Source organism: Stylophora pistillata, chromosome 4, assembly GCF_964205215.1.
Source record: "Stylophora pistillata chromosome 4, jaStyPist1.2, whole genome shotgun sequence".
In the NCBI taxonomy this organism is placed as follows: domain Eukaryota; kingdom Metazoa; phylum Cnidaria; class Anthozoa; order Scleractinia; family Pocilloporidae; genus Stylophora; species Stylophora pistillata.
The window spans coordinates 23,861,632-23,887,308 of record NC_142522.1 but is presented as its reverse complement, the minus strand read 5'-3'; the positions used below and the strand labels follow the sequence as shown (position 1 = coordinate 23,887,308).

General features: G+C 39.2%; 1 protein-coding gene, 1 long non-coding RNA gene and 2 pseudogenes across 5 annotated transcripts; 2 read left to right on the top strand and 2 right to left on the bottom strand.

Annotated features, from left to right (window-relative positions):
* Nucleotides 1-1,724: 1,724 nt before the first annotated feature.
* On the top strand, nucleotides 1,725-3,544 carry LOC148732950 (beta-1,3-galactosyltransferase 5-like; annotated as a pseudogene).
* A 2,758-nt stretch (nucleotides 3,545-6,302) lies between these two features.
* Nucleotides 6,303-8,707, bottom strand: LOC148732949 (uncharacterized). The gene is made up of 3 exons (XR_016000766.1): nucleotides 8,487-8,707; nucleotides 7,866-8,061; nucleotides 6,303-7,736 (listed from the first exon to the last, which is right to left on the bottom strand). It is a non-coding gene; the product is annotated as an uncharacterized LOC148732949 (long non-coding RNA).
* Nucleotides 8,708-12,888: 4,181 nt separating this feature from the next.
* Nucleotides 12,889-16,332, top strand: LOC148732948 (uncharacterized; annotated as a pseudogene). Its single transcript, XR_016000359.1, has 3 exons — nucleotides 12,889-13,120; nucleotides 13,266-13,718; nucleotides 14,192-16,332. The product of XR_016000359.1 is annotated as an uncharacterized LOC148732948 (transcript).
* LOC148732947 (uncharacterized) lies at nucleotides 16,197-25,066 on the bottom strand. Of its 3 annotated transcripts, XM_088756691.1 has the most exons (5): nucleotides 24,963-25,066; nucleotides 19,856-21,201; nucleotides 19,300-19,431; nucleotides 17,766-18,993; nucleotides 16,197-17,479 (listed from the first exon to the last, which is right to left on the bottom strand). In XM_088756691.1, exons 4-5 carry the CDS (start codon nucleotides 17,874-17,876, stop codon nucleotides 16,385-16,387), a joined length of 1,206 nt encoding a protein of 401 aa, XP_088612817.1. In that variant the 5' UTR covers nucleotides 17,877-18,993; nucleotides 19,300-19,431; nucleotides 19,856-21,201; nucleotides 24,963-25,066; the 3' UTR covers nucleotides 16,197-16,384. The 3 variants fall into 3 exon arrangements, with proteins under 3 accessions (XP_088612817.1, XP_088612816.1, XP_088612818.1); XM_088756690.1 differs by lacking the exon at nucleotides 24,963-25,066 and having other exon boundaries at nucleotides 19,856-21,321; XM_088756692.1 differs by lacking the exons at nucleotides 19,300-19,431; nucleotides 19,856-21,201; nucleotides 24,963-25,066 and having other exon boundaries at nucleotides 16,197-17,475; nucleotides 17,766-17,844.
* Between the last annotated feature and the right edge of the window lie 611 nt (nucleotides 25,067-25,677).

Sequence of the window (25,677 nt, the reverse complement as noted above, 5' to 3'; positions counted from 1 at the left end):
AAGCTCGTATTTTAAATCGGAACGACGGTGTATTTGGCTCAAAGTTCGAGCAAGACCAAGAGAACTCTACAAACACACAATTGAAGCGTTGGTTAAAGTTTAGAGGCTTCAAATTGAGCTGAAATTGAGCAGACCTCATCGCACGTGTTCGTGACTGCCTCAAGTCGAGAAAATATTATGTAGTTGATTCATGTATAGATGATGGGAAATAGCTTCAGGCGAAGATACTAAAGGAAAGTAAATTCGATCGCGTGAAACTTAAGGATCTAACAGTTCAATGTAAAAAGGGGGTTGACAGGCCTACACGACTCCCCATCGCGTGTTTAGAATAGCCTATTCAAATTTTGGCCCTCACGAGTATGTCTTTGAGCGATCGCCCTCATTTTTAAGACACGAGTGGCGGATTTTTGTATAGTTCGCTTAGTACTGGTTGTTTCTATAAAATGCCAGTGTCTCATGAGAATTTGCTTTAGGTTTGGCACTGATGGTTGAAATTGTGTAATAAAAGGCAAGATTCATTGGTTCGTCTTCGGTTTCCGTTGAAGAGCTAGTTTCCTGTTTTTGAAATTCACCTCTGAAAGGGTTGTGTTAATGAGGGCCTCTGGGTAGCCTCTCTTTCGCAAATGCGCTTTGAAATTTGCAATTTTCTCCTTGAATATTGTTTGAGAGGAGTTTGTTCTGAGAAGTCTAAGGGCTTCTCCTTTTATTAAGCCTTTCTTAACTCCTTGTGGGTGACAGGAACTATAGTGTGTATACTGAAATGTCTCAGTCTGTTTAAAATGAGTACGCACATCAAGGATTGCGTCTTTTTTGAATCGTTCGCCTTTATAATTATAGATGTAGGTGTCCAGGAATGTTGTTTCCTTATCGGAAATTTCAGCCGTAAATTTCATTGTTGGATGACGATTGTTTGCTTTTTCAATGAAACGTTCTATAGTCGCTTTGTTTGTACTCCAGAGCGAGAAGATCATCGTCTATGTAACGTTTCCAAACAAGCGGTTTCAGAAAAGGCTTTTTTCAAGGATTTCAGTGTACAGCACAAAGATAAGTATTGTAGTTAACACTATCAACTGAGAAATTCTTTCTAGAACACGCATTTACCCGGCGTTGACAAAGTTCCAAGTCATGCATCCTTCGGCTTTGGGAACGGTATGAAGGCTTTGCGACCGTTTTTAAGCATTTCTTTAGGCGGATTAAGTGAATCTGGCAATCTTTCTGGATATCTTGAGTCATTTTTACATGTACCCAACAGCAATGCCTAGTTGCAACCATTTTAGAAAGTTAGAGCATTTTTTGAGCGAAAATAGTCTTGCTTCTGACACGTTTCGCATACAAGTCCTTGTAAAGACTCCGAGTGTTTGTCCTAAACCAGCGGGGGATCCAAAGATGACATATCTATTTTTAGACCTGGCGTGCAGCGCTATTTAAAGATTTGGTGGCGAATTTCGCAGGTATTTTTAGAGTACAAAGATCGCGTGATATTTGTACTCGTCTCGGGCGTTATTTCTACTCTACGAAGCACATTTGGATGATAAACATTGCAATACACCACGCTGTAACCTTCTAAACTTCTCTTCATCTGTCCTTTGTCATTTTGTTGCGCTTTCGTGAAATTTTTGCATGTATATTGTTGTCACTAGTACTATTGTGGCCTTCTAGGGCGTAGTAGAGAAACCACTGTTGTATGAATAAATATTAATTTGCGCACACCTGGTGCTCCTGCTTAATGTGCTGTAGAGCTCCGCTTTTGTGCCTTCCGCGCTATTGCACTGGTTATCAACAATGATCAGAAAACAGAGGATAAAGATTTTAATTGTTTTAGCTTTTGTGGTGGCACTTTGTATATCTTTTCAGCTAGGACTTAAGTGGAGTATTCGTTCCTCCTTTTCTTACATCGCTCACGAAGAACTAGATGTCGCAAAACATATGCAGTGGATACAACTGCAAGAACCGAAAATAAATCAACTAAACTCAACCACGGAATCCTCATTAAGCTTCACAACGACTTCTACCCCGCAAATTAAGCACAAAACATTTCTTATGACCAGGAGATCTTGTACGTAACATTACGATCTTCTGTTGATTATCTCATCCGCTCCAGGTAATTTCGAAAGAAGGAACAACATTCGTAAGACATGGGCATTCGAAAGATCCGCAAAACCAAGATGGACGTCAGCTTTTCTGGTCGCTCAAACACGGAATGAAGGAGTGTCGAACTTGCTGTTGGAGGAAGACGAAGCTCTTAAAGACCTTGTGCGAGCTATCTATTATGACTACTACTACAATCAAACGCACAAGATCAAAATTGGCTTCGAATGGGCGATAAGGTATTGCAATTTCTAGTTTCTTTTGAAATTGGATGACGACGTTTTCGTGCATATTCCAAGAATTCTCTCCTTCTTAAGCGCACCCACCACGCCGAAGAAAAAGCTTTACGCTGGCAACCATTATAGGAACAATCACGTCGCTCGAGAAGGAAAATGGAAGGTGTCTTACGAAGAATATAATGGAACAACTTATCCGGATTTTTTGCCTAAGGTTTGGATATATTTTATCTCACGACGTTGTAACTGCATTTGTCGGCACGTTATCTTCCTTTCCGTACTTTAGATTAGACGATGTTTACGTTGGCAGGCAAGCGAGTAAGAACGGATTCAGTATCACGCACAACAGAGGTTTTGAAGTATGGCATCCACCTCAATACGTTTGTGTTCCAACAACTGATACTTTAGTCAGGCATGATGTAGGAGAAGAGTGCCAAATGAAAATGTTTAATTTAGCCAATTTCCCTGAGTAGTTCAATGGCGTAGTTAGCACATGCGTATATTTAAATAACTACTTCATTAATGTTTCCTTATTAAAAACTCGTCATTCATTTGAGCCATCTAAAGCCTTCTCATTCCGAACAGTGAGTTGCTCGAAAATCAAAATTAGGGTATTGGATGTTACAACCTGACGTACATTTACCGATATCAGGTTGAGTGTCAGAGCAATGATGTTTACTTGTTTAATATCCATTATTCATTTGAGTACAGCTCTTTAAAGCTTTCTTATTATGAATGTGCGTTGCTCCAATACTGAGTCAAATTTAGGTTATTGGATTCTACAACATTTACCAATGATAGGGCTGACTGTTACAACAAGTCGTACATCTGTCAATGTCCGAAGCAGAGACATCGAGAAACGTTTGCCGCAGATTATCTCAAGCGTGTTGCTCATTAATGCTACTCCTGCAAATATTTATCAGTTTTGACGGTTTTGCATGCGATTTGGGTTTTGATCGATTTTTTTCTACGGTTTTGGGGTTCCTAATAGACCTCAACGCCCTCTCCTATGTTTAATAATCAGGTCAAGCATTTTAACACTTAAAAAAAATTACTTTAAAAAATATATCCAGGTAAACTCATCTTACCGCGTATTGGATGCAACAACATTTACCGATAATAAAGCTGAGTGTTAGGACAAGTACTTTTCCACGTATTGGATGCTACAACATTTACCGATAATAGCAGCGGAGATATCGAGAAGCATCTGCCGCAGTTTGTGAGAGAGTATCTCAAGCGTGTCGCCCATTGTTGCCACTCGCGCTCTCTCCCCACGAATCTCTGTCCAACTCGAGATGTTAGGGTATTAGGGTATTTGATGCTACAATATTTACCGGTATAAGTTATCATACCCAGTCACTATTGTTTAATAATCAGGCTAAGTATCAAAAAAAATATCAGGATAAACTGAGAGTTTCATAGTTGTTTACCTTTCCGCGTAAACGTTAAACTGGCAGTTAGCTCGTTTGAATTTAAGCGACGCCAGAGGAGCAACATTGAGCTTTTAAAGCGGAACACAAGCGAAAGTAAACTATATTTTTTTCACGTTTCTGGAAATTTTATCTGTCAAAATAAGCAAAAGACATCGAGAACGGTCTGTCGCAGGTAGCAGCAGGCTGAAGCGTGTCGCTCATTGATGCTGCTCATGAATCCAGTGAAGACAAAACTCGTGCCCGGAGCATTTGCCGCATACTCGACATTACCATCGAGTTTTTGTGGCTACTGCTTCCTAAAGAAGGCCTTGACCAAAATTGGACCCGATGTCACCCGGTGCTTATTTTTTAATTTTTTTTTTTTCGGAGCATCTTTTTAATTTAGTTTGACAATCGTGCTCGATTCACATTTGATCTAAAAACTTCACACTGGCGTCTACCGACGCGTAACTTAATTCAAAAGTTTTCCTTGCAGAAATAAATTCAATAGATGATCTGCATATGGTGAACCTTCTTTTTGTTTACAGACTAGGTCAAACGCGAACCTAATTGGTTGGCTCCGCCTCTTGATTTCAGCTCAAATGAAGGAATCATCCAATGTGGCGACCAACGGTCCGACCATAAGTGAAACGGTGTGTATAGAGGACGCAGTAAAAGTATTATTTTGGGTCAAAAATTAGAAGATATTGAATCTTGTTGACTCTCATTCCCATGATTTAGCTTACTTTGATTTTATTTGGCACTAACGCATTGTTCGGCCGTTCAAAGTGCGATCTGCGGTCGACTAATCAGTCGTACAGTTGTCTTTTCAAAATTCGCGCCGTATATCGCCAAGCCCCTTATACACATCGGTTGGCTGAGCGTTCAGATTATTCCCATTGAAACTAGCGGCGTCATAATATACCGCATGCGCTATGCACAATTTTATCTGTAACAATACATCTAAAGAATGAATAATTTCGCAAGTAAGTACGATTAGCAGCCAGAATCTCACAACTCTAGTGGTTGTTCGGCAACATTCTTAGCTGTCGCTGCTCGAAAGATATTTATTGTGGAATTTGTGCGTTATAGCTGACGGAAATAACCCATCTATGCCAAAGAAAAAGCGTCCAATAGATCGAGGTCTTCATTTCTCTTTCAACATAGAGCTTCCTCGAACTCAATAGAGCAGACCTCTTGGCATCAAAGACCGCATCAAGATGGCAAAAGGCGCGTTAAACTGAATCCAACAAAAGCGACCTCAACTACACAGATTGCGGATCTGATGGAGGCTCTTCTGTCAGCTTTTGAGGAGAAAATGGAGAGGAAAGGACTGACGTCGATCCAACGGAGTTTATCATCAAATAGAAGTACAGCTAGTCCGGACCCCTTTCTTGTTTCCTCACCATCTACTACACGGTTTTATTTCCTTCAGCGTCTTCCACTCCATCTTCGTATATTTCTTTGCCTTTCTCTGATCCTGTTTCTCCAATTTCTCCTCCACATGCAGAACATACGCCACAAAGAATGTAGATTACTGCGCCTTCAGCAGAGAACGACCCAAAATATCTCTGCAGCGAGGGAGCTCTGCGAACTCTGTATTCTTTGTTTTTTATTTTTGAAACACTCTCTCCACAGCATGCTGTTATTGTGGAAAACTCCTCGATTGCGATTCACTAATCTTCAATCGACAAAGTCATGTTGTGTCCGTAACAGTTTCGCGTGTCTTTGGAGTTTCATCCAGGTGGCTCTCGTCCTCTATCATGGGAGGATCTCCTCCAAAGTACTATGTAAATTTTAGGTAAGTACCTTTTCGTTTTCTGATGGAAATTTTAGTATGAAATTCGCTCTCTCGGCATTCTTGAGTTTTGTTGTAACTGGTCACTTAGCTGCCTCTCTTTTTCATAGATTGATTCATGGAGTATTGTTCACCAAAAAACGCCTAGAAATGTGCTTAAAAATACCCATTTCCATATCGTTTTCAACAAGTAGGTATATCTTTCGCCGCAGTGGAGAAAAGTAAGCTTCTACCTCTCGGCTAATTTTCAACTAGCAAGTGCGAAGAAAGCGAAACATGAGCATGCGCATTCCCGTGACTTGAAGAATTCCTATTTTGATGACGTCACGAGAAACAAGGGTTTTAGAGTGATCCAAAAGCGCATATTGGGCGCGTTCCAGACGGTGTATTTTTTTAAAATTGGCACATGGGTAGGATTTTTCATTTTCTCGCTCTCAGAACAAAATCATCAAATTTTGCATTAATATGCATTAATATATGCGCGTCAAAAACGAAAATTGCGAATTACCCCGAGAATTATGTACAGATTTTCTTGTAGCTTTATCAGTTGAAACTCCTTGGATGTTAACTCTGTTTCCCCCCAAAAAAAGAAAATTCACCGCGTAGAAATCTAGAAACACCATCTGGAAGTCAGGTAGGTCAAAAAAAAAAGCCAAGCATTTCTATCAGTAGTTGCCATAGCAACAACATTAAGGTTCTGAAGGAGTCTTCCATAAATAGTCTAAGGCTGTAGGTTTTTATTATTGACCTTCTACCGAATGCTCTGTGATAAACATTTGCGAAAGGAGAAATCATTTATGCATATGCAATATCCAAAGCCTTGTAAAATACTATATAGAGTCACCTTAAACTGATTATTGATGCGCTCATGCAGAGGCGCTTACTCCTATGAGTAAACACGATAATTTGAATTCACTTCAGGAAAACCTCCTTTGATAAATAATTTAATAGGGGTTAGGAAAACAAAATATATCACACGACAAAGTGCGAAGATCGCGAGTTGATTACGCCAGTGTCCTTATTGATTCAGCCCCCTGAAATCTAAAGGAAACTTGGTGCACGCATAACATTGAAATTGTATTTTAAATCAACTTGAGGGAAAAAAAAAAACATTTCCATCACAACACAATGTACATAAGCCAAGTATCGGGACACTGGATAGCGCCTATCTGTTCTATGAAGGTTATCATAATATGCTGTAATTTGCATTCCTTCTCAAAACAATTTTAGTACACCTGTTTTAATGTTACCGATAACTCCTCTTATTTAAAGATAAAATAAATAAATATTAACTATGCTCAGGGTTGTGGTATTTTGTGCCGCCAAATATTTCCACAAGAGTGAGTTCTTCAACTTCTCTCAATTTTGGATTCTAAACTTTCCCTGTTATCCTTAGTATTGTGTCTGGAATCAGATGGGAATTGGGTATTGATGGCACAGGAAAGTTTCATTCTGAAGAAAAATAAATGCGCGCAAGTTAGTTAATGTTAACAAGTCATGTGCGTGCCGACTCTGATCTTAATTTAACCATAAAGATTACCATAGTATGCTGTAATTTGTATTATTTCTCAAAACAATTTTATTGCACCTGTTTTGGTATTAAGTAAATGGAAAATTGATAAATAACAACTGCACTGAGAGCTGTTGTGTTTTACACATTGTTTAAACTAAGCCGCCACGTATTTTCGAAAGTATAATTTCTTTAGCTTTAAGCAAGATTGGGACTACAACTTGCCCATTTATCCTAAATATTTTCTTTGCAATCAGATTGGCATTGGGTTTTAGTGACACAGGTGTGTAATTCAAAGGATAGGTCTTAGTAATTTTTAGCAGTTTTAGTTATCCACGAGATAGGTGGTAAACACAATGACACAAATAAAACAACTTTGTGAAAACGATTTGAGAATTGTCCGAACCAGAAAATACTACAACTAATATTTGGGTAGGTAAAAATGGTGTTTATATCCTTTAGCTATCTGGGCTAGGTTTTTTTTTTCATCTGAGAGTCTTGTGTTAGTTAAGATGTTCCCCAGCCTCTTCTCTTTCTTCGTCTCGAGTCAGGAGAACATGTTTACCTGGAGCGAACCTCTGGTCGCAAGCAAATCCTTAGAAAAGTTTCAGCAGTGTCCCTCCTGAACACATTGGGCTGTCAGTAGTCGAACATTGTTTTACTGGATCATCTTGAGGCTTTAGTTTTCTCGCCTGAAAAAGAACCATGCGGCTTGTGCAGTTCACTTATAACACTTCACTTATAAAATGAAGTACTCTTGAAAATAAAACCGAACTCAATTCATCAGCAATGAATTAAACATAAAAGAAAAGTATACATGCCTCTTTAACGAATGTTGGCTATCAGTTTTTGCCTTGTCTTCGCGGGTTACCCTTCAAAATGCTCGGAAGTTTTTGATGAATGTCAATTTGGTAGTTGCTTTCTATTGATCAACTTCAGCTACGAAATGTAGATAACTATAACAGGTGATCTTTTACCAGGTTCGTAGTCAGTCTGAGTCGGTTCGCTGGGGAATTCCTGTTTCATAAGTAGGATACACTTCACGTAGCAGTTCAGAGGCAAAAAGCGGCCACGTATAGAAGATCGATAAGAATATGGATTAAAGGTCAAATTTGTCTCACAAATAGTTGCTAAAGGTTTTCTGAATTTTGTCCTGGGACTGATTTACGCATTTAATGGTATTGGACAACCCTCAAATATAGAGTACAAGGTAGGCATAATTATCAAGGAGTTTGGAGGGGGGGGGGGGGTGAAGTTTCATGCTGCAAGGTTTTGCAAGGAAGAAGGGAATTACAAAACACCGAGGAAAAGTTCTCGATGGAGTACGAGCACAGTATTTCTGAAAATGCTAAGCTGGAATCCTTAAGGAAACACTTCAACAAGGATTTACGAATGGGTCGCATAAACATTAATGTTATCCAAAATAAATTCGAGGAACTTACCGCAACTATCAAGACCATTGGCGCTCATGCAATGTTAGTGAAACCAAGTTTGACTCCAGTTGTCCGAAAGCTCAATTCTCAATTTCTGGCCACTCACTTTATTGGAATGACAGGAAAAAAGGTGGTGGAGGCATTATGGCTTTAGTATCATCCTCCCTTACTAACAAACGACCGTAAACCCATCAAGAACTACAAGACGCTGGAATTAATTGCATTGGAAATTACGACGAACTGCTAGGAATATGTAAATTATTGGAATTTATCGCTCGCCGAGAAATCTATGTGGTGACTACCAGTAATTACTTGAGAATGAGCTCAGTCAGGTTTGCAACCGGGCAAGCCTCCAAAGCAACTTCTGTCGTGATAATCGATGATCTGAACTTGGACAGATTAAGACCGGACAAGCGTTAGGGTAAATATTATTGTTTCTTGAAACCGAACAGGGTTTTAAATTTTACAGTCTATAAAAAAGAGGAAAAAGAATGCCGGGGAGAACCAGGTGTAATCGTCTTGGTGACGGCCTTACGGCTTATCGAAAGCACAATAGCTATGAAACAACATTGATTGGCCTAGTGGAAGATTGGAAATTGGCTAGGGACAATCGTCTGCTTAGTGGGAATAATATCAACAGATATGTCCAAGACTTTCGATAGCCTACATCCACCGCTTATGCTGCGCAAATTAAAAGCTTACGGTTTCCAGGACAGAGCACTGGATTTTCTGCGCAGTTACCCGTGCAACCGTTTAGGGAGAGCGTACAAGCTAAGGTTAAACATTATTTGGGCTCGCGGACTATTTGTAACAAGTTTTTGACTAACAGCCACACTTACAGTTTAAGACAGAGAGATTTTTATCTACCCAGATTTAACATTGTTAGGTATGGAAAACATCCAATTCAATATCTGAGCCCAAGACTCTGGAGCAAGTTATCAAATATAGAAAGATCGATCGGCCGTCAGTCCAGTGGCAGATCCAGGGGGAGGGTCCGGTGATCCGGATCCCCCCCTAACAGACCTGACACTTACAACTTTGAAACTGAAATTCTTACATCGACAGGATCGTGTATCACTTTTTAACTGGCTGATCTTTTTAATGAATCCAAGTAAACGGTAAGCGGCCAAGGAATTATAACGTGCAACCGCGACTGGTGGGAGGGGGTGTGGGGGATGTGGGGAGAAGTAATTTGCCTCAAAAGAGTCAAACAGTCCTTAATTTCTAAACCAACGTTTGCCCCCCCCCCCCCCAATCAAAAATTACTGGATCCGCCCCTGCAGTCTCAAGCAGGTCAAGACTCCAAATGAGCAGGCTTGCTTTGAGTAACATCTTAGATGGATGTAGTGGCTGCAATCTTTGCAATTCATAATTACAATTTTTCCTACCGGATTTTTCAGTATATCATTTGTAAATTTCACTCAGAACAATGTTTACTTATTTATCTTTTGTTTCTATTTCGATTTTATATTCATTTTAGATAGTTCTTATTAGGAGTCCCCGATTAGCATTAGGGATTCCCTACTGCTAGATGTAATTGACACAGTAATAAAGTCATTATTATTATTATTGTTATTACTTTTATTTGTGACATAGCACAACTTATGAATTTGGTGCTTCTTTATCTTTCAGGTTTCTCTGGTGAGATTAAACTTAAATAAATTCAAATCATTCATAAGGGTGGGGCTGAAATACCAGTCAGTAATACTCTGTAGCAAGTGAAAATAGAACAGCGAAATCTATCGAACATTCTACGGAACTGGTTAAAAAAGGGCTGTTATCTGTATAATAACAATTCTTGTACTCCGTCTTACATATATTCAAAGCTGTTGTACTTGTATTGTGCATGTTGCTTAGTGGTTAGGTGTTCCTTCTTAGATGATGGGTCTTTTTCTGTGATAGATAATTCTTTGACAACAAGTTGACGGTGTCGAAAATCCTATCACTCTCAAGACTCGACTATTTTCACACCATAAACCTTGTCTTTAAACTGTTCTCACCAGAGATTAAGGCCCGCTTGTGTTATGTGACAGTTTGCCTTCTGGGCTGCAATCTCACCCCCTGAAAGGACCCTGCTCCAAAGATTGACTTCTGTTACCTCACCCGGCCCAAAGCTATCCTTTGAACTAAAGCCTCCTCCGACGTTATCTTGGTCTTGTCCAATGACAACTGTTCCACCGGCTGGAATGTGATGATTTTCCTTCAAGCCTGTTCCATTGCTTCGGAGTTGTCCATCCAAATAAAACTGCCAGTAGCCTTTTGTGTTTTTCCAGGTTACACAAATGTGATGCCACCTAGTGTCATTAATCCTGAATCCGGTGTCTATCTCACTTAGACATGGAATGAACATAAACAAAACAATGTTAAAAAACATCTTTAGTTAGAAACTCGTTTCTTGACCGATTGCTGTCGAATTTAATGTGGTATCAAGATTGGGGGTTCAGCTATATTCAATATACTGGTTGACTCCACCTAGCCATAGGTAACTGATGGCCGGCCGTGGGTATACAATTAGTTTCATATAGTGCCAGATATAGAACCGGTATCGACAATACATGTACATGTTGCTAACGTCGTGTGAGATGCTGGAATGGGAGATGGTGAATGTTAAAGTGCTACTGAAACGTAATTTTCATATCCGAGATTTTTGCAATATAATAGAGTTTGAACGTTATTTGCAAACGCTGTGTACTTTTTTTGGGCCAACGCATAGCGGAAAGTACATTTTTAACCATTCGAAGTTGACCGGCTGAGATCAAAATTGGCAGCCATCTTGGCGCGGCCAAAACAGCCCTGTGACGTCACTGGTTGTGTACTTCTGTGAAAGAAGGGTAAAAAGCATGGAGTGTGGCTTGCATGTTGGGAGGCCGATAAAGAGGATTTCGGGAAAAATGCCATCCTCGTCTTATTCATCGGCGGCCACATCAGCATCTTGGCTATCTGCGAGAGGTTCGCCCGGATAGGGAGCAAAATTCCCGACTGATACCGAGAACGAATCTCTACCAGTCTATTTAGTTAATCGGAAACTGACGAGATCCACAAGATTAGGATCGAAACCGTGGTCTTGCTTGACCATCTACAGAAAATGTGGAAAGACATTGTAACGGTAGATGGGCTACTAAACGCCCCGAGCCAAAGCAATGGCATTCAGAGAATAAAGAAAACATGGAAGCCTCATACGACACCGCCACTGAAGATGATCTACTCGGCAAGTCTGAGGATAACGAACAAATCCCGGTTCTGTCCTCGTGTACCGGTTCACAAGAGCCGATACAAAAGACCTAATAATACACAACAGCTAACCAATGACTCCTAAACAAAGAAAGAACAATGGTAATTCCCCTGTGAACCGGTACACCAGGACAGAACCCAAATCCCTCTGTACCAAATGCCTCGCAGAACATGCCCAGAATCCCTACAATATAGGGCGAGGGCTAAAATAAGAGCAGACGAGGATTTCAAAAATGAGATAAAGCAAATCCTTAACAACGCGGAGCAAGAAACACTAAAGGCGATCATGTGCTTCTATGAACGTGAAATCGGTTGTTTTAATACCGAAATAAAGAAAAGAAAACGAACCAAAACGGCTGGAACACTGAACACTAAGAACTGTAGTACGATCGAATCAGCGCGCGTGACGCAAGCTGAAAGCAATCAAGACAACTTAACGATCGAAACAGTCAAAAAAATAGCTGTACATCTACTAAGGCGAACGATTCGAAAAAGACGCAATCCCTGATGTGCGTACTCAGTGCCACACATAACGCAAATTCTCATAAAAAACTGGCATTTAATAGAAACACAACCACTACTGAGCGAACTATACAAAAATCCGCCGCTCGTATCTTACAAAAGAGGGCGGTCGCTCAAAGACATACTCGTGAGGGCTAAACTTTGAATAGGCTACTCTAAACACACGCTTGGGAGTCGTGTAAGCCTGTCAACCCCATTTTACGCCACCATCTTCGTCTTCGCTACTGGAGACAACTTCGCTTCGTTCAGAAGAAGATTCACTTGACAAAACTTCAATATCTGCCATCTCCTTCGCCCACGCATAGAAACAAACAGTGAGTGAAATAAACCACGCTATCGGAGTGAACACAACCAGGGACGTCATCAACCCATTTCGCTCGGTACCAGGGCCCGGACATGGTTTTGTGTAAAATTTTTGATTTGAACATAGTTAGTAGAGGGGAAAGGTTAGGAAAACCGGAAAACTTCAAAGGGGTAACTTATTGTTATGGTTTTAGTGTGATCACGTGGTTATGACCGTGCACACGCTTTCAAGATGGCGGCTGTCTCTCGAGAAGCGTGACTTTATCAAGGACAAATTTTAAAGTATTTTATGCTTCAAACGTAGTTTAATCAAGAATTTCCAAGAGATATGTAGTTTGACTATTTATAAATCATCATACCGGGAGATAACTGTTCGGTTTTTGGTTGTGGAACCTCAAGAAGGACGAAAGGTGTTGGTATCTGGAAACTGCCTGCACCGAAAGACGAGGGCCATCGTAAATGGAGAGATGCTTGGCTCAGCGAGATTACCAAGACATGAACAGTTGATGCAGTATTCCGAAAAAAGATCCAAAACGATACTATATACACCTGCGAAAAGCACTTTCACCCTCAAGATGTTGAAATATGTAAGTAAAGTTGATTTTTTTTTTTTTACGTTCCTTGAGTGTCGAACTATGTCACTTTGAAGTGGGCATATTCACTTGTACCCTCATTTATGTTATATTTTTCCAACGTGGAATAACTAAAATGACCTTCTGTCTTTCTCTATAGTTCAATCCGAAAAGATGATCAAGAAAAAACCACGATTTGGAGCGCTGCCATTATTAAACATGCCGAAGCGAAGCCACGAAACGAATAAACCTGTACCTCGACCTGCTCGAAGCGTGGTAACTACAGAAAGCGCGAAACCTGTGAAATCAGCTTTTTATAAAACCTTTGCCGATTTGTGCAAGAGAGTACCAAGTTTAAAGAGCCTCAACGAGTGGAATATTCAGACATCCAAGGATAGACTGGTCATTACAAAGATGAAAGACAACCTTCTTCTCCCAGAATAGGAACTTATTGTTGACGACAGCCTGGGGTTCACAATCAAGGTATTTGGGTGCTTTCTTCCAGAAACTCACGATATTTACATCAAGCATCTAAGATCGCTGAATGTCCCAGTCAGTAACATTGTGAAGGAAATGGACAGCTACTCTCTTTGTGCTGGAATAGGAAGCCCTTGTAGTGGAAAAAGGCTGCTAGTTTCGAAAGAAACTGTTTGGGGCTGCGTCGGTGGGAGTAACGAAATAATTTGGATATATCAACAAAGTTGAAATGGTAAATTGGCCACCGTAATGATTACAAAAGCTGACGTTTCGAGCGTTAGCCCTTCGTCGGAGCGAATAGAGGAATTGTGGGTTGTGTGTGCTTTTAAAGGCAGAAAATGGAGCTACGTTATTGGTGGGTGCATGGCAACGAGAAAAACATGAATAAATTAGTGGAATTTTTCTCGTTGCCATGCACCCACCAATAACATAGCTCCATTTTCTGCCTTTAAAAGCACACACAACCCACAATTCCTCTATTCGCTCCGACGAAGGGCTAACGCTCGAAACGTCAGCTTTTGTAATCATTACGGTGGCCAATTTACCATTTCAACTTTGTTGATATATCCAAATTACCTTGTAGTGGAAGTCAGATGTCAAGTATTCCAGTTCACCATGTGATACCTATACAAGTAGACCCTTTAGCAATGGACAATCATCAGATGTTTCCACACGAAGAATATTGGAGATCTAATGAGTGTTTATTGATGTGTAAAGAAACAGAAAGATGCAACCAATGTGAAAGTTATCTTTCTTCATACCAGAAGCAAAAAGAAATCAAGACAAGAAGACTATCTGTACCTGCAAAGCTCAATGCCCCTGTAAGTAAAACAGCACCAGAGAGATTAAAATTATCTCTTCAACAGCAGCGATTGAAATGTGCAGAGCTGGAGCAAGAACTGAACAGTATGAGGAAAGAAATCTCTAAGTGCAGCATTGAAATAGATCATGCTTTAAGTAATGACTTCACCACAATTCTTGGACAATCCAGTGATAAAATGACACCATTCATGAGATTATTTTGGCAACAGCAGCAAAAACTGTTTTCTAGTAGCCCATCTGGTGTGAGATATCACCCCGTGTTGATTCGGTTTTGCCTATCACTTGCTGCCAAGTCTCCATCTTGCTATGAGGAATTGTGCAACAGCAAAGTACTTGTTCTTCCAAGCCAACGCAGACTAAGAGACTACAGAAACTGTATTAAGCCAGAAAGGGGCTTCCAGGAAGAAGTGGTAAAGGAACTAATAAGTATGACTTCATCATATTTTGATGTTCAAAGATACGTAGTACTCATGTTTGATGAGATGAAGGTGATGGCCAACCTGGTTTTCGACAAAGTTTCTGGAGACCTTATTGGATACACAGATCTTGGTGATCCAGATGTTAACTTTGCCACCCTGCAAAAGGTTGACCAGATTGTAACTCATGCTTTGGCCTTCTTGGTATGAGGTGTCTGTACAGAGCTAAAGTTCTGCCTTGCACATTTTTCAACCTCTGGTGTGACAGCTGTGCAGTTGATGCCTCTCTTCTGGGATGCTGTTTTCATATTAGAGACTACCTGCAATTTGTGGGTGATTGCAGCAACATCTGATGGGGCATCTCCTAACAGAAGATTTTATCGCCTGCATGAACCATTGGATGGGGATGCAGGTAAAGATGTGTGTTATCGCACTATTAATTTATTTGCTCCCCATCGGTTTGTCTACTTCTTTTCAGATGCACCTCATCTAATAAAGACAACCAGAAACTGTTTGCACTACTCTGGTTCTGGAAGTTGTAGCAGATATATGAAAGGTTTTGCCAAGATCCAATAGAGGAGTACTTTGGCAACCAGAGAAAACTTGGCAGAAGAAATGACAACCCTGATATCAAGACCTTTGGTTACAATGCCAACACAATTAGAATCCAAAGGGCAGTTGCAGTTCAGAGTGGCAATACCAGAGGAAGAAAGGAAAAGAAAAGAGCATGGGAGCAAGTGACACATGACCCATTACCCAGCAGAAAGATAAAAAGGAAGAATGAACTCTACAGTATTCAATCAATATTTTATATAAGGTATAAACGTCAGGATTATATCACTGGATTGTTTTGTTGTTGTTTATTGCAGCATAGTTAGTAGAGGGAACCCCCTCTACTAACTATGATCGCAGAAACAGTAACATAATAGAGTACTTTAAATCACATGACTGATTTCCATTGGTTCACTATCATTCACCAATGCCAGATACAATCAATTTCAAAAAAATTTCAAGTTCAAAAGTATAGAACACAGAATCTTCTAGCACTATTCCTGTCCAGTGTCTATTTAAAATGAAATAAGGGAAAAATTATGTCATTTCCTTGAATGACTTTTATTCTCAGTTGCCATGTTCTGTGCTCTTGAGCCTGAAAAAAATTATTTTGCAAATTGTGAAAACTAAACAAAAATACCAGCACTAGAAAGATCACCTGGATTCTAGTAATCCTGTGAAAATTCATTCGGTTATGTTGCATCAGGGCAAGAAAAGTTCTTTTTCTTTCATAGGTTAAATTGAAAACTGTCTTATCTTAGGAATAATAATTCAGAAATATAACATAGACAAGATTCTTAAGAGACATTACAAAACAGGTATAGTTTTGTTCAAGAATGAAATATTTAATATCAATTTAGAATTGAAATTGTGCTATGAATTACTTGTCATTGGCAATGTGAAAATGTAAGTATCAGAAGTATTTGAAAATAACATTAAATAGTTTTCTTAAATGAAAAACCATTTCTAATCTTTCTAATCTAAACAAGGGTGGGGAGTATTTTGTATATTCTCAAGGACCTCTTGGCATGTCCTGTTCTTGGGTACTCCTCTTAATTTCCTTTCTGAGGCCTTTTGCCTTGTTCTGCTTTGTCTTTATCTCATGTTTTTGAATTATGTCTTTAGCAAAAGAGAATGATCGAACCCTTAAATATAAGCCTAAAATGCTATGGAGAACATCCTTTACAACCTTCTTATCTACTTTCAGTCGAGAGTTGTATAATAATGAGTCACAACTAGATAGGATTTCCTCATCATGAAAACATTTATCCACTATTTCAGCTATGTTGATGCTTTGTAATCCAGTATTCGAAGTATTAACTCTAAAATAATGCTCTGTTCTCAAGAAAATTTTCTGAGCATCACCTGAAATAGTCCATAAACCTCCACGATCCAAAGATGCTGTCAAAGTTAGAGAGATTTTTTCAGTTTGGTTGACTGCTTTTCCTGCTTTTAAAAAGGACATGGCTTGCTGGCTCTCAGAAAGTTCACTTTTCTTTGATTTTGCTATTTTGTTGTGCAGATTATGTAAAACATAGCCTCCTAGACATTGCAGACCAGCCAATTCTTTCTCAGGTAAAGATAACTTAACCTGATTTCCCTTTACAGTAGACAATAACTTTTCTCTACTGAATGACACCATTCTATCAGCAAGCTTAGTGCACAGCAATGTTGCTGCATTTCTTGACAGCCCTGGAAAATACTTGACAGCATGTAAGGGAATTTGTGAGTAGTACTTGCTGTAAAACTTTTCATGATTCCCATTTTTCAGCAATCCATCGTAGGCTTCTTTTAAAACTCCAAGTTCTTTCGAATCTTCTCTAGGCCTTACGAAAGTATATGCCCTTAACTCTTCTCTAATATTTTCTTGATAGACCATGGTATTAGAGAGTTTTAACTTCACTTGTTCAACCATAACTACCAGGTCATCTGTTGTTAGCGATTTGTCTGCAGCTCTGATTGTTTCTCCGACGGAAGTTTCCACTGAGTTTTGGACAACTGGTTCCTCGATTAATTCCTTGTGTTTCATTGTCTTATGTCGTTTCAGACCACGCTTGCTTTTGCACTTTTTACCACAAAGTTCGCAAACAACTTCGATCTTTTCTACCTGAACAAAAACAACAACATCATGGTTAGAGTCAAGTCAGTGCGTTCACCCAAGTTCTGAAATATTGTGATCATTCTATGAAACTTGCCACTATCTAACAATTAAATAATGAAATTTACTATTAAAAAAGGCAGTGAATCTAGAAGGGAGAATAAATACCTCATCTGCTACATGATATACTAAAGATATTCGATTACACTCGAAAGCAGCTAGACCCGAAGTTTAAGCGTCTTGAATTGACTCAAACAAGTTCATAGGAACGATAGAATACATGTTCTATACTCACATCATCTACAGCTTCCATAAATTCCTCTTCTATGTCTTCGTCGGCCTCTAAAGCATCAAGGATTGCTTCTAAATCTCCTCCAAATACAAAATTGTTATGGTCGTCCGCCATTTTGTTTGAAATGTGTGTACGGTCAGGGTCACGTGATGGTATGGTTCAACATCAAAACTCAAACAATAGGCCTATCCTTTGAAGTTTTCCGGGTTTCCTAACCAGTCCCCTCTACTAACTATGATTTGAACGGTTAAAAAAGATATCTTTCGCTCCATTTTGGCCAAAGCAAATTATCGCATGATGATCAGCATATTCAAAACTACAGGTTAGAACAAATATTTCAGATACGAAAATTTCGTTTCAGTAGCACTTTAAGATCACTTAACGTAAATTGCATGTTTTCTTCTTTTGTAATTCGCCATTCATTTCGGTTATTTTCGGTTCTCTTCTATCTGTGAAGTTCTATAGGGTCATTGTGCTGTGTTACATACATACATACATACATACATACATACATACATTTAGTGAAGCTCCCTTTACAGGGCTTTTCAGCCACGATATACTAAAATTACAAGATAAGACAAAGGAATGAAATGTAATAACTAATGAAATTAACTACAAGGGAAATAAAGATAAATCAATTTTACGTTAAAAGCATATTTACAAGTCTCTTCTTAAAATTACCATAATTCACTATTTCTTTAAGGTCTTTGGGGAGTCTATTCCAGCAGGTAGCCCCCTTGGGCGAAACACTTTGTCTGGTCTCACACTGTCCCTCCCCACCCACCGTATAAACAGGTACTGGCGCGTTGTCAGGGAAACCAAATTAAATGCGGGGGGGAACAACCTTTCCAGGGATTAGCATTCCATCCAGGGAGGAGTAGTAATATTCTTTGTCGCTTTATTTTAAGAAAACCCGGATACAGTCCGGCAGGATGGGCCACTTAGCTCGAATACAGACTCTTTTGTTTTTGTCGTGTTTGTTATATCACTTACTCGTCTCCCGGGGTATCTATACCGATTGTAATTCCTGGGGAATGCAGAAAAACATAGAAGGCGTTCCCATAAGGTGCATCATTAGTTGCGTAACTGTAGAGGCACTGGTAACCATCCAAATTTGTATCCTTCATTTTGACAAAAAGGCACAAGGTAAATTCCGAGAGATTAGACAAGATGGCGTTTGCCATGCTGGCGTAACTGCTAATGGTAGGCTGTCCAAAGACCATTCGGTAAGCTGTAGGAAACAAAAAAACAGATTTTTCTCAACTCCGGTTTGACTGAAATAGCAAAGCTACCCTTAAATTGGATGGATCTTACGGCGAAATTTCCGGATTATTGACATTGAAACAACAAATTTAGAGCGTCCTTTCGCTAATAAGTCGGTTCTAGAATGTCTCTTCTAAAACTCTCTAAAATTTTGATGCGGAAGCCTCCATTTCCAGGAGGAGTTCTCTTTGGGAGAAGGAAGCTTGCACTCTGAATTCCACAGTTTGATACTGACATATGTATCATCAAAACTACGATACACGTCTCTACAAACCTGTTGAACAAGACAGGCCTTCGATCTTTTCACACTGTGTACCGTAAAATCCTGGCGTACAGCTACAGTTATATTCGTTGACTCCGTCAGTGCAAGTTCCATTGTTTTTGCAGGGATGGCTGTCACAAGTAACTTTTTGGGAGTATAAGATAACACAAGTGGTCGTAAGTTAAAAGGAGTCAGTACATCATAGAGCGATGACCCACCGATCCTCAAACCCCTCTAACGAAGGGCTAACGCTCGAAAAGTCAGCTTTGAACTCTATACGGTGGTCAATTTACTTTATCAACTCAGTTGATAAAACCAAATTTACCTCGTTACTCCCAGCTACGCGTCACCACAGTTTCTTTAGAAACTCACCCCTTTAATCACATATAATTAAGATGGCCTAACTAATGACAGTTTTGAATCGAAATAAATCTCTTTAAGCATCCAACGAAGTTCATTACACTTTTTGCGTATACATCCAACAGAATCCGAAAACCTCTCGAGTTTCGGCTCTACCGTTACGGTAGTACATTACGACCTCATTCTACTGTTCTAAGTTGTTTCTTACACAGATCAGCACATGTTTCTCCAGTCCAAGGGGCCTTGCACTGGCACGAATAGGTTTCCCTTTTTTCGTCATAAAAACACACACCACCATTTAAACAGGTGCTGGCTGCTAGACGGCAGTCCTAAATAGAAGGAGTAGGCGGTTGAAAAATGAGAAGAATATGATGAACATGAACATGCTTCAAAATTTTGTCTCTGTTGTCGCTGTGGATAAAAATAATTCGCTGGAATTTCATTACTCAACTACGGTGTTTTTGAGTTTGCGCTCCAGCTCTAGCTCTAACAACCAGCGGATATCAAGCCTACCCCATTGCCAAATTTAATTGAACATTACATTCGTCCCTGCCAATTATTGAAAGAAAACTTCTAGAAGCTCCAAGTGATAACGCTCAGACAAGATCATTCGATTACACGTTTACTGGCAACAGCGACGAAAACAAACACTGGCTGCATGAAAATTTGTTTCGATGCGAACGCACATAGTCAACATCTACATGTCATGTAGTGGCGGAATTTCAAACGAAATTAAGGTATCATAAGGTATGTTATTTTATTAATGGTCTGGCTTCTATAAACTTCACTGAGTCCAAACCTGTCCTACTCATATGCAATAACATGCAATTCAATAAAACCTCAAGCTGTTCAGTGCTGCGTTTTTTTTTTGTTTGTTTTTGTTTGCAGGGCTGCAAATAACGGCCGGTCAACGGACAATGTCCGGTCAAAATTGGGTACTGACCGGACAAATCCTTGGTTTGCCGCACATCTTGTCCAGTCCTTTACCGACTCGTTCAAAGAAATCTTAATTTTTAACTGTTTGCTAATCACAAGAAACACAGTCATGTTTCCAAAAGAATAAAAAAACAATATAAACGTAGACAAAGTAGTGGTCGAGAAATTCCCGGCAGTCGCAAATTTCCGCGATGTCATCAAGTCCTGTCGCGACCGCAAATCATCGTGTCTTCCGTTATTTTATTTACTTTATTTAAGTGTTCCCAGTTAGTAGAGGATTTTACCTTTGGCTAGATACCATCATTTACTCTTAAATAAAATGACTCATTGTTTGATCGATTGAATGATCGGAAAGCACCCTCACGAAGAATAATCTTGTTGCATCGAGAATACTCCAAGTGGCATTCGTTGCAAATTGCAAAAAGCGAGCAAAAGGCCCAAATCCGGGAGAATCCGACCACTCTTTTACTCAAACAAAAATTCACAACTGTAACTTTAAAAAAAAAGGGCTCTGAGTGTAATATTTAATTATAAGTGATTTTGCCAGATGTAAAGTAAAACGGACAATTGCGGTTGTATCTTGCGTAACCGTTCCACGTACTCAATGTGAGGCTGCTTCTGCAGTAAAGAGTAGTAAAATTATTGACTTGTAATTTTTATTGCCAGACCGACTTGGATTCAGTTGTTTTTTAGTTGTAAAAGGATTACTGTGCAATCTGGGTCTACTCTCGCAAGAGTTCGGACTGTTAAAATTTGACCGGCCACAAACGGGTAGTGTCTGAGCAATTAAAACATGTTTGGCCGGACAACGTGACCGGCGCCTGCCCGTTAGTTATTTGCAGCCTTGGTTTTTGTTTTTTGTTTTGATGTAAATGAAAGAAAAGCAAAAACCCATTAGTCATTAATGGCTCCGAAAAAATCTCCATCTCGTATCCTTCGTTAGGGACAACATGTAACTAATATCTCGATAAATTTTACCTTTTTAACTTTTTTCAAAAAGCAGTTCTTCTCCTGGCAAACATCAGTTCTCAGGTTCTTACTATACATTCTTCACAAAAATTTGCATAATTGGATAATCGATTTTACCAATCACCAAAATCCGAGGAGATATTTTTCCTTCTACTTTTTGTTATTATCCTGGGCTAGCTAGAGGGAAAAGTATTCATTCCGTTTTCGCGAAAAATAATTTGAAACGTTCATACTAAACTGGCAATTTACAAATGTTATCAGATGCTATCACGAAAAGGTCTTAAAGGCTGGCGAGGTTACAAATATTTGTTCGGTGCCTCCAGCTTGTTTTTAGGGCTCACTTATTGCACCAGAGTGGAGATCTTTTCACGGAAAGGGGAGTTAATGGACTAGGAAAAAAAGAAGGTTCAAAATAGTCCTTTTTACAGTTCCCGGCGCCATATTGAATGTGTAACCGCGCAAACATGATAGCGAGGTTAGTGTTGAGTCGCGTTGCGAGTTCTAGTGAGAGTTTAGTGAAATGTGGTTTTGCACTGTCCTTTTCATCGAGATATTTCGACAATGAACGATACTTTCCCTACGCAGGATATTCCTCCTTCTTCTTCGAAAGGAAGAGGAAGACACTGTGCCGCTTTTTGGTTGTGCTAATAGCTATTATGACACAGCAGGCAATTCAACAGGTCTGCATTTCTTCTAGTTTCCGAATGACTTCCAGCAGGAGTCAGATGGTGCAATCTCCTTAAGCGCCAGCATGGAAAGGACGGATTCTTCATCACAAAATCAATTTTTTTTGTGCTCAGAACATTTCAAAACAGAAGACATGCGAAAAAACGTGGGCAGGTCGCTGGAAATTGGTGAAAGGTTTATAATGTTTGTACGGTTGTTTTGTTGCTTGGATACCGAAAGAAAATGCCTGCTTTGATTTTCGGTATTGAAGTGTTTATGCTGGGATTTTTGTTTTGGGGAGGGATTTTTTTTCTCCTCATTAAAAAGGTGATATTTATATTTCTTTGTGTACTGTGGTCTTATACGATATCTGTAAACTGAATGTAAAATTATAAAATTGTAATGTAGAATTAAAATGTAAAATTTTAAACTTATAAAATGATGAGTTTAATTATTATATATATGGGCAGAACCATCTCGATTTAACTGGTCAGTAACGAAAAATCTATGGAAAATGCCTGCTAAAAGGGTCCCAGTAGCAACTGTGAAAACTGAAGGAGAGTCATTTGAAGTTGAACAGGAATTATTTCAACAAGAAGTTGAAGCACCTGTGTCAACTGTCAATGCTGCTTCACCTTCACCAGCTCAAATTTAATGCTCAAATTGATTTCGGTGTAATCTTTCCTTACATTAAGAAATATTAATATTAATGTTGATAGTACTCAGGGAAAAAAGATGATGTTGGGCTTGTAAAATCAAGATAAGGTACCATTGTACATTGTGTAAATAAGAGAAGTGATTGGCATGACAATAAAACACGAGTTAAACTATATTTTATGGGAAGGAGCTTCAAAATTCTATTCTTCAAACATAACATTTCGAAGAGCCTATTGACAATAATTAACATTATTATTCACAGAAGAAAAAATAAACAGTTCTGTACTGTCTAAAATAATCCTAGTTGTTGCATATTGAGCAAACTCTTGCAGCATATTCTTGTAAACAAGTTTTTGTGCTGGAGATGGGAAAGGTTCTTTCGGTTCCACATAGTTAAGATTAATCCATGTAATGCAGATTCTGGACACCAGGCTCTTGCTGATCCCAAATCTATCAGCAAGATCTTGTACAAATAACCTAGCCTTTAGTCTCATAAGTATGAGTAAAAATTCATCCAAGAATGACAGTTTCTTGAAGGCCCCGGCTTACCTCTGTTATCATCTGTTTGGTATGCTGACTCTCTTTCGACAATTTCTCTCCTCTTCAGTACTGCATCTTTGCCAGCATTGGTTCAATAAAATTATAGAAGCTTATGAGTGCTCCATAGTTTGGGAATCCAGTATAAAATAGAACCGCAGACTCATCATCTTTAATTTTGTCAATTGAAAATTGGCACGCCAATAAATATCCCCCTCGTTTTCAACTTCACTTAGTTTTTCTTTCAAGTCAGCTAATTGTACTTGCAGTAGCTCTATTTCTCGTTGCAGCTTAAGAACACCTGATTGTTGCAGGGCTGGTGAAGATGAAGCAGCATTGACAGTTGACACAGCTGCTTCAACTTCTTGGTGAAATGATTCCTGTTCAACTTCAAATGACTCTTCTTGAGTTGTCACAGTTACTACTGGGACCCTTTAAGCAAGCATTTTCCGTGGTTTTTTCGGTACTGACTAGTTTAATCGAGATGGTTTTGCCCATATATATAATAATAAACTCATGATTTTATTAAATTTTTAATTTTACATTTTAATTTTACATTATAATTTTATAATTTTACATTCAGTTCACAGATATCGTATAAGACCACAGTGCACAAAGAGATATAAATGTCACTTTTTAATAAGAAGAAAAAAATCCCAGCATAAACACTACAATACCGAAAATCAAAGCTCCATTTTCTTTTGGTATCCAAGCAACAAAACAACCGTACAAACATTATAAACCTTTCACCAATTTCCAGCGACCTGCCCACGTTTTTTCGCATGTCTTCTGTTTTGAAATGTTCTGAGCACAAAGAAGTTGATTTTGTGATGAAGAATCCGTCCTTTCCATGCTGGCGCTTAAGGAGATTGCACCATCTGATTCGCTGCTGGACGTCATTCGCAAACGAGAAGAAATGCAGACCTGTTGGATTGCCTGTTGTGTCATAATAGCTATTAGCACAACCAAAAAGCGGCACAGTGTCTTCCTCTTCCTTTCGAAGAAGAAGGAGGAATATCCTGCGTAGGGAAAGTATCGTTCATTGTCGAAATATCTCGATGAAAAGGACAGAGCACCACCACATTTCACTAAACTCTCACTAGAACTCGCAACGCGACTCAACACTAACCTCGCTATCATGTTTGCGCGGTTACACATCCAATATGGCGCCGGGAACTGTAAAAAGGGCTATTGAATAAAACCGGCTACCCCTTCTAACGCGTACTCTTTAGTCGTTATAAAGGTTGCGTGTCTGGCACTATAACTATCTACGCAAAAATTCAGTTTTTAATATTAAATTTGTTTTTTTAATAACCATGATTTACGACATTCCCTTCATCAATCCTGGAGCTCTCCGAAAAAAACGAAAGATTGCACTGAAGACATCAGCCCAATTACCAGGATTTTTCTCCTGAAGAAAGGAAAGAGTTTTAAAAACTGTAAAAATTAATGAAAATTTGCACTTAAAATTACGAATTGATTACCTGCAGGTGATTCGTCTTGGTATCGCTTAAAACATTAATATTGATCCAAACCTTGCAATTAATTACCTGAAGAATAGTTGAGAAAATGGCTCCTTGTTCGAACTGTAAATGTTCGTTTTCTTTGATAACAGAGCTATCGTGCTTGTTTAGCTCACAAATTCCTCCGCCATCAGACTTTAAGTTTGAGGAGCACTTTTGAAGTTTGTCGAGGTACACCAGGCGTTTTGTAGACACGACTGACTACACCAGATTAGACCAGGAGACCCAAACCGTTTTACAACGAAACCTTTAAGCTTCTTATTTGTTAAAGTGGGGAAGTACGCTGATCGAGAAAGAGCGGACGACTCTACTTCGGTGAGGAAAACTGCGCAGAGTACCATAATTCCTCCAAAGAGGAAAAAAATATGCGTGTTTCCAAGTCCCATAGCGAAAAACAGTCGTTTCAGAATGAGCCCGTTTAGTGTCCTTCCAACTGTCTTCAGAGATGGACCCATAGCATACGAATTTCGATTGGTCGACTTCAGCGTAATTTATGTAAGCAATTGTACTCTTATGCCTAACGAAAGACACTGTACACAACTGTTGAATAATATTAACGCAACTCGGGCCGGTGTGGTTTGAAGTTATCATACGCATTTCAAATTCCAAATGAAATGATTCATATATACGCATAAACCAGTAGAATGGTAAAGGAAAGTTAAGACGTCTAAACAAACAAGAACACTAAAAAGTCCAAACATAACTTTTTTTGTTAGAGCTATTTGCAAATTAACGACGGACG

What these genes read in the sequence shown, in the direction of transcription:
- LOC148732947 (XM_088756691.1), bottom strand. Translation starts at nt 17,876, where the DNA reads ATGGCGGACGACCATAACAATTTTGTATTTGGAGGAGATTTAGAAGCA. An exon ending in TTATGGAAGCTGTAGATGAT is followed by an intron (nt 17,480 to 17,765) that starts GTGAGTATAGAA and finishes GTTTTTGTTCAG; the next exon opens with GTAGAAAAGATCGAAGTTGT.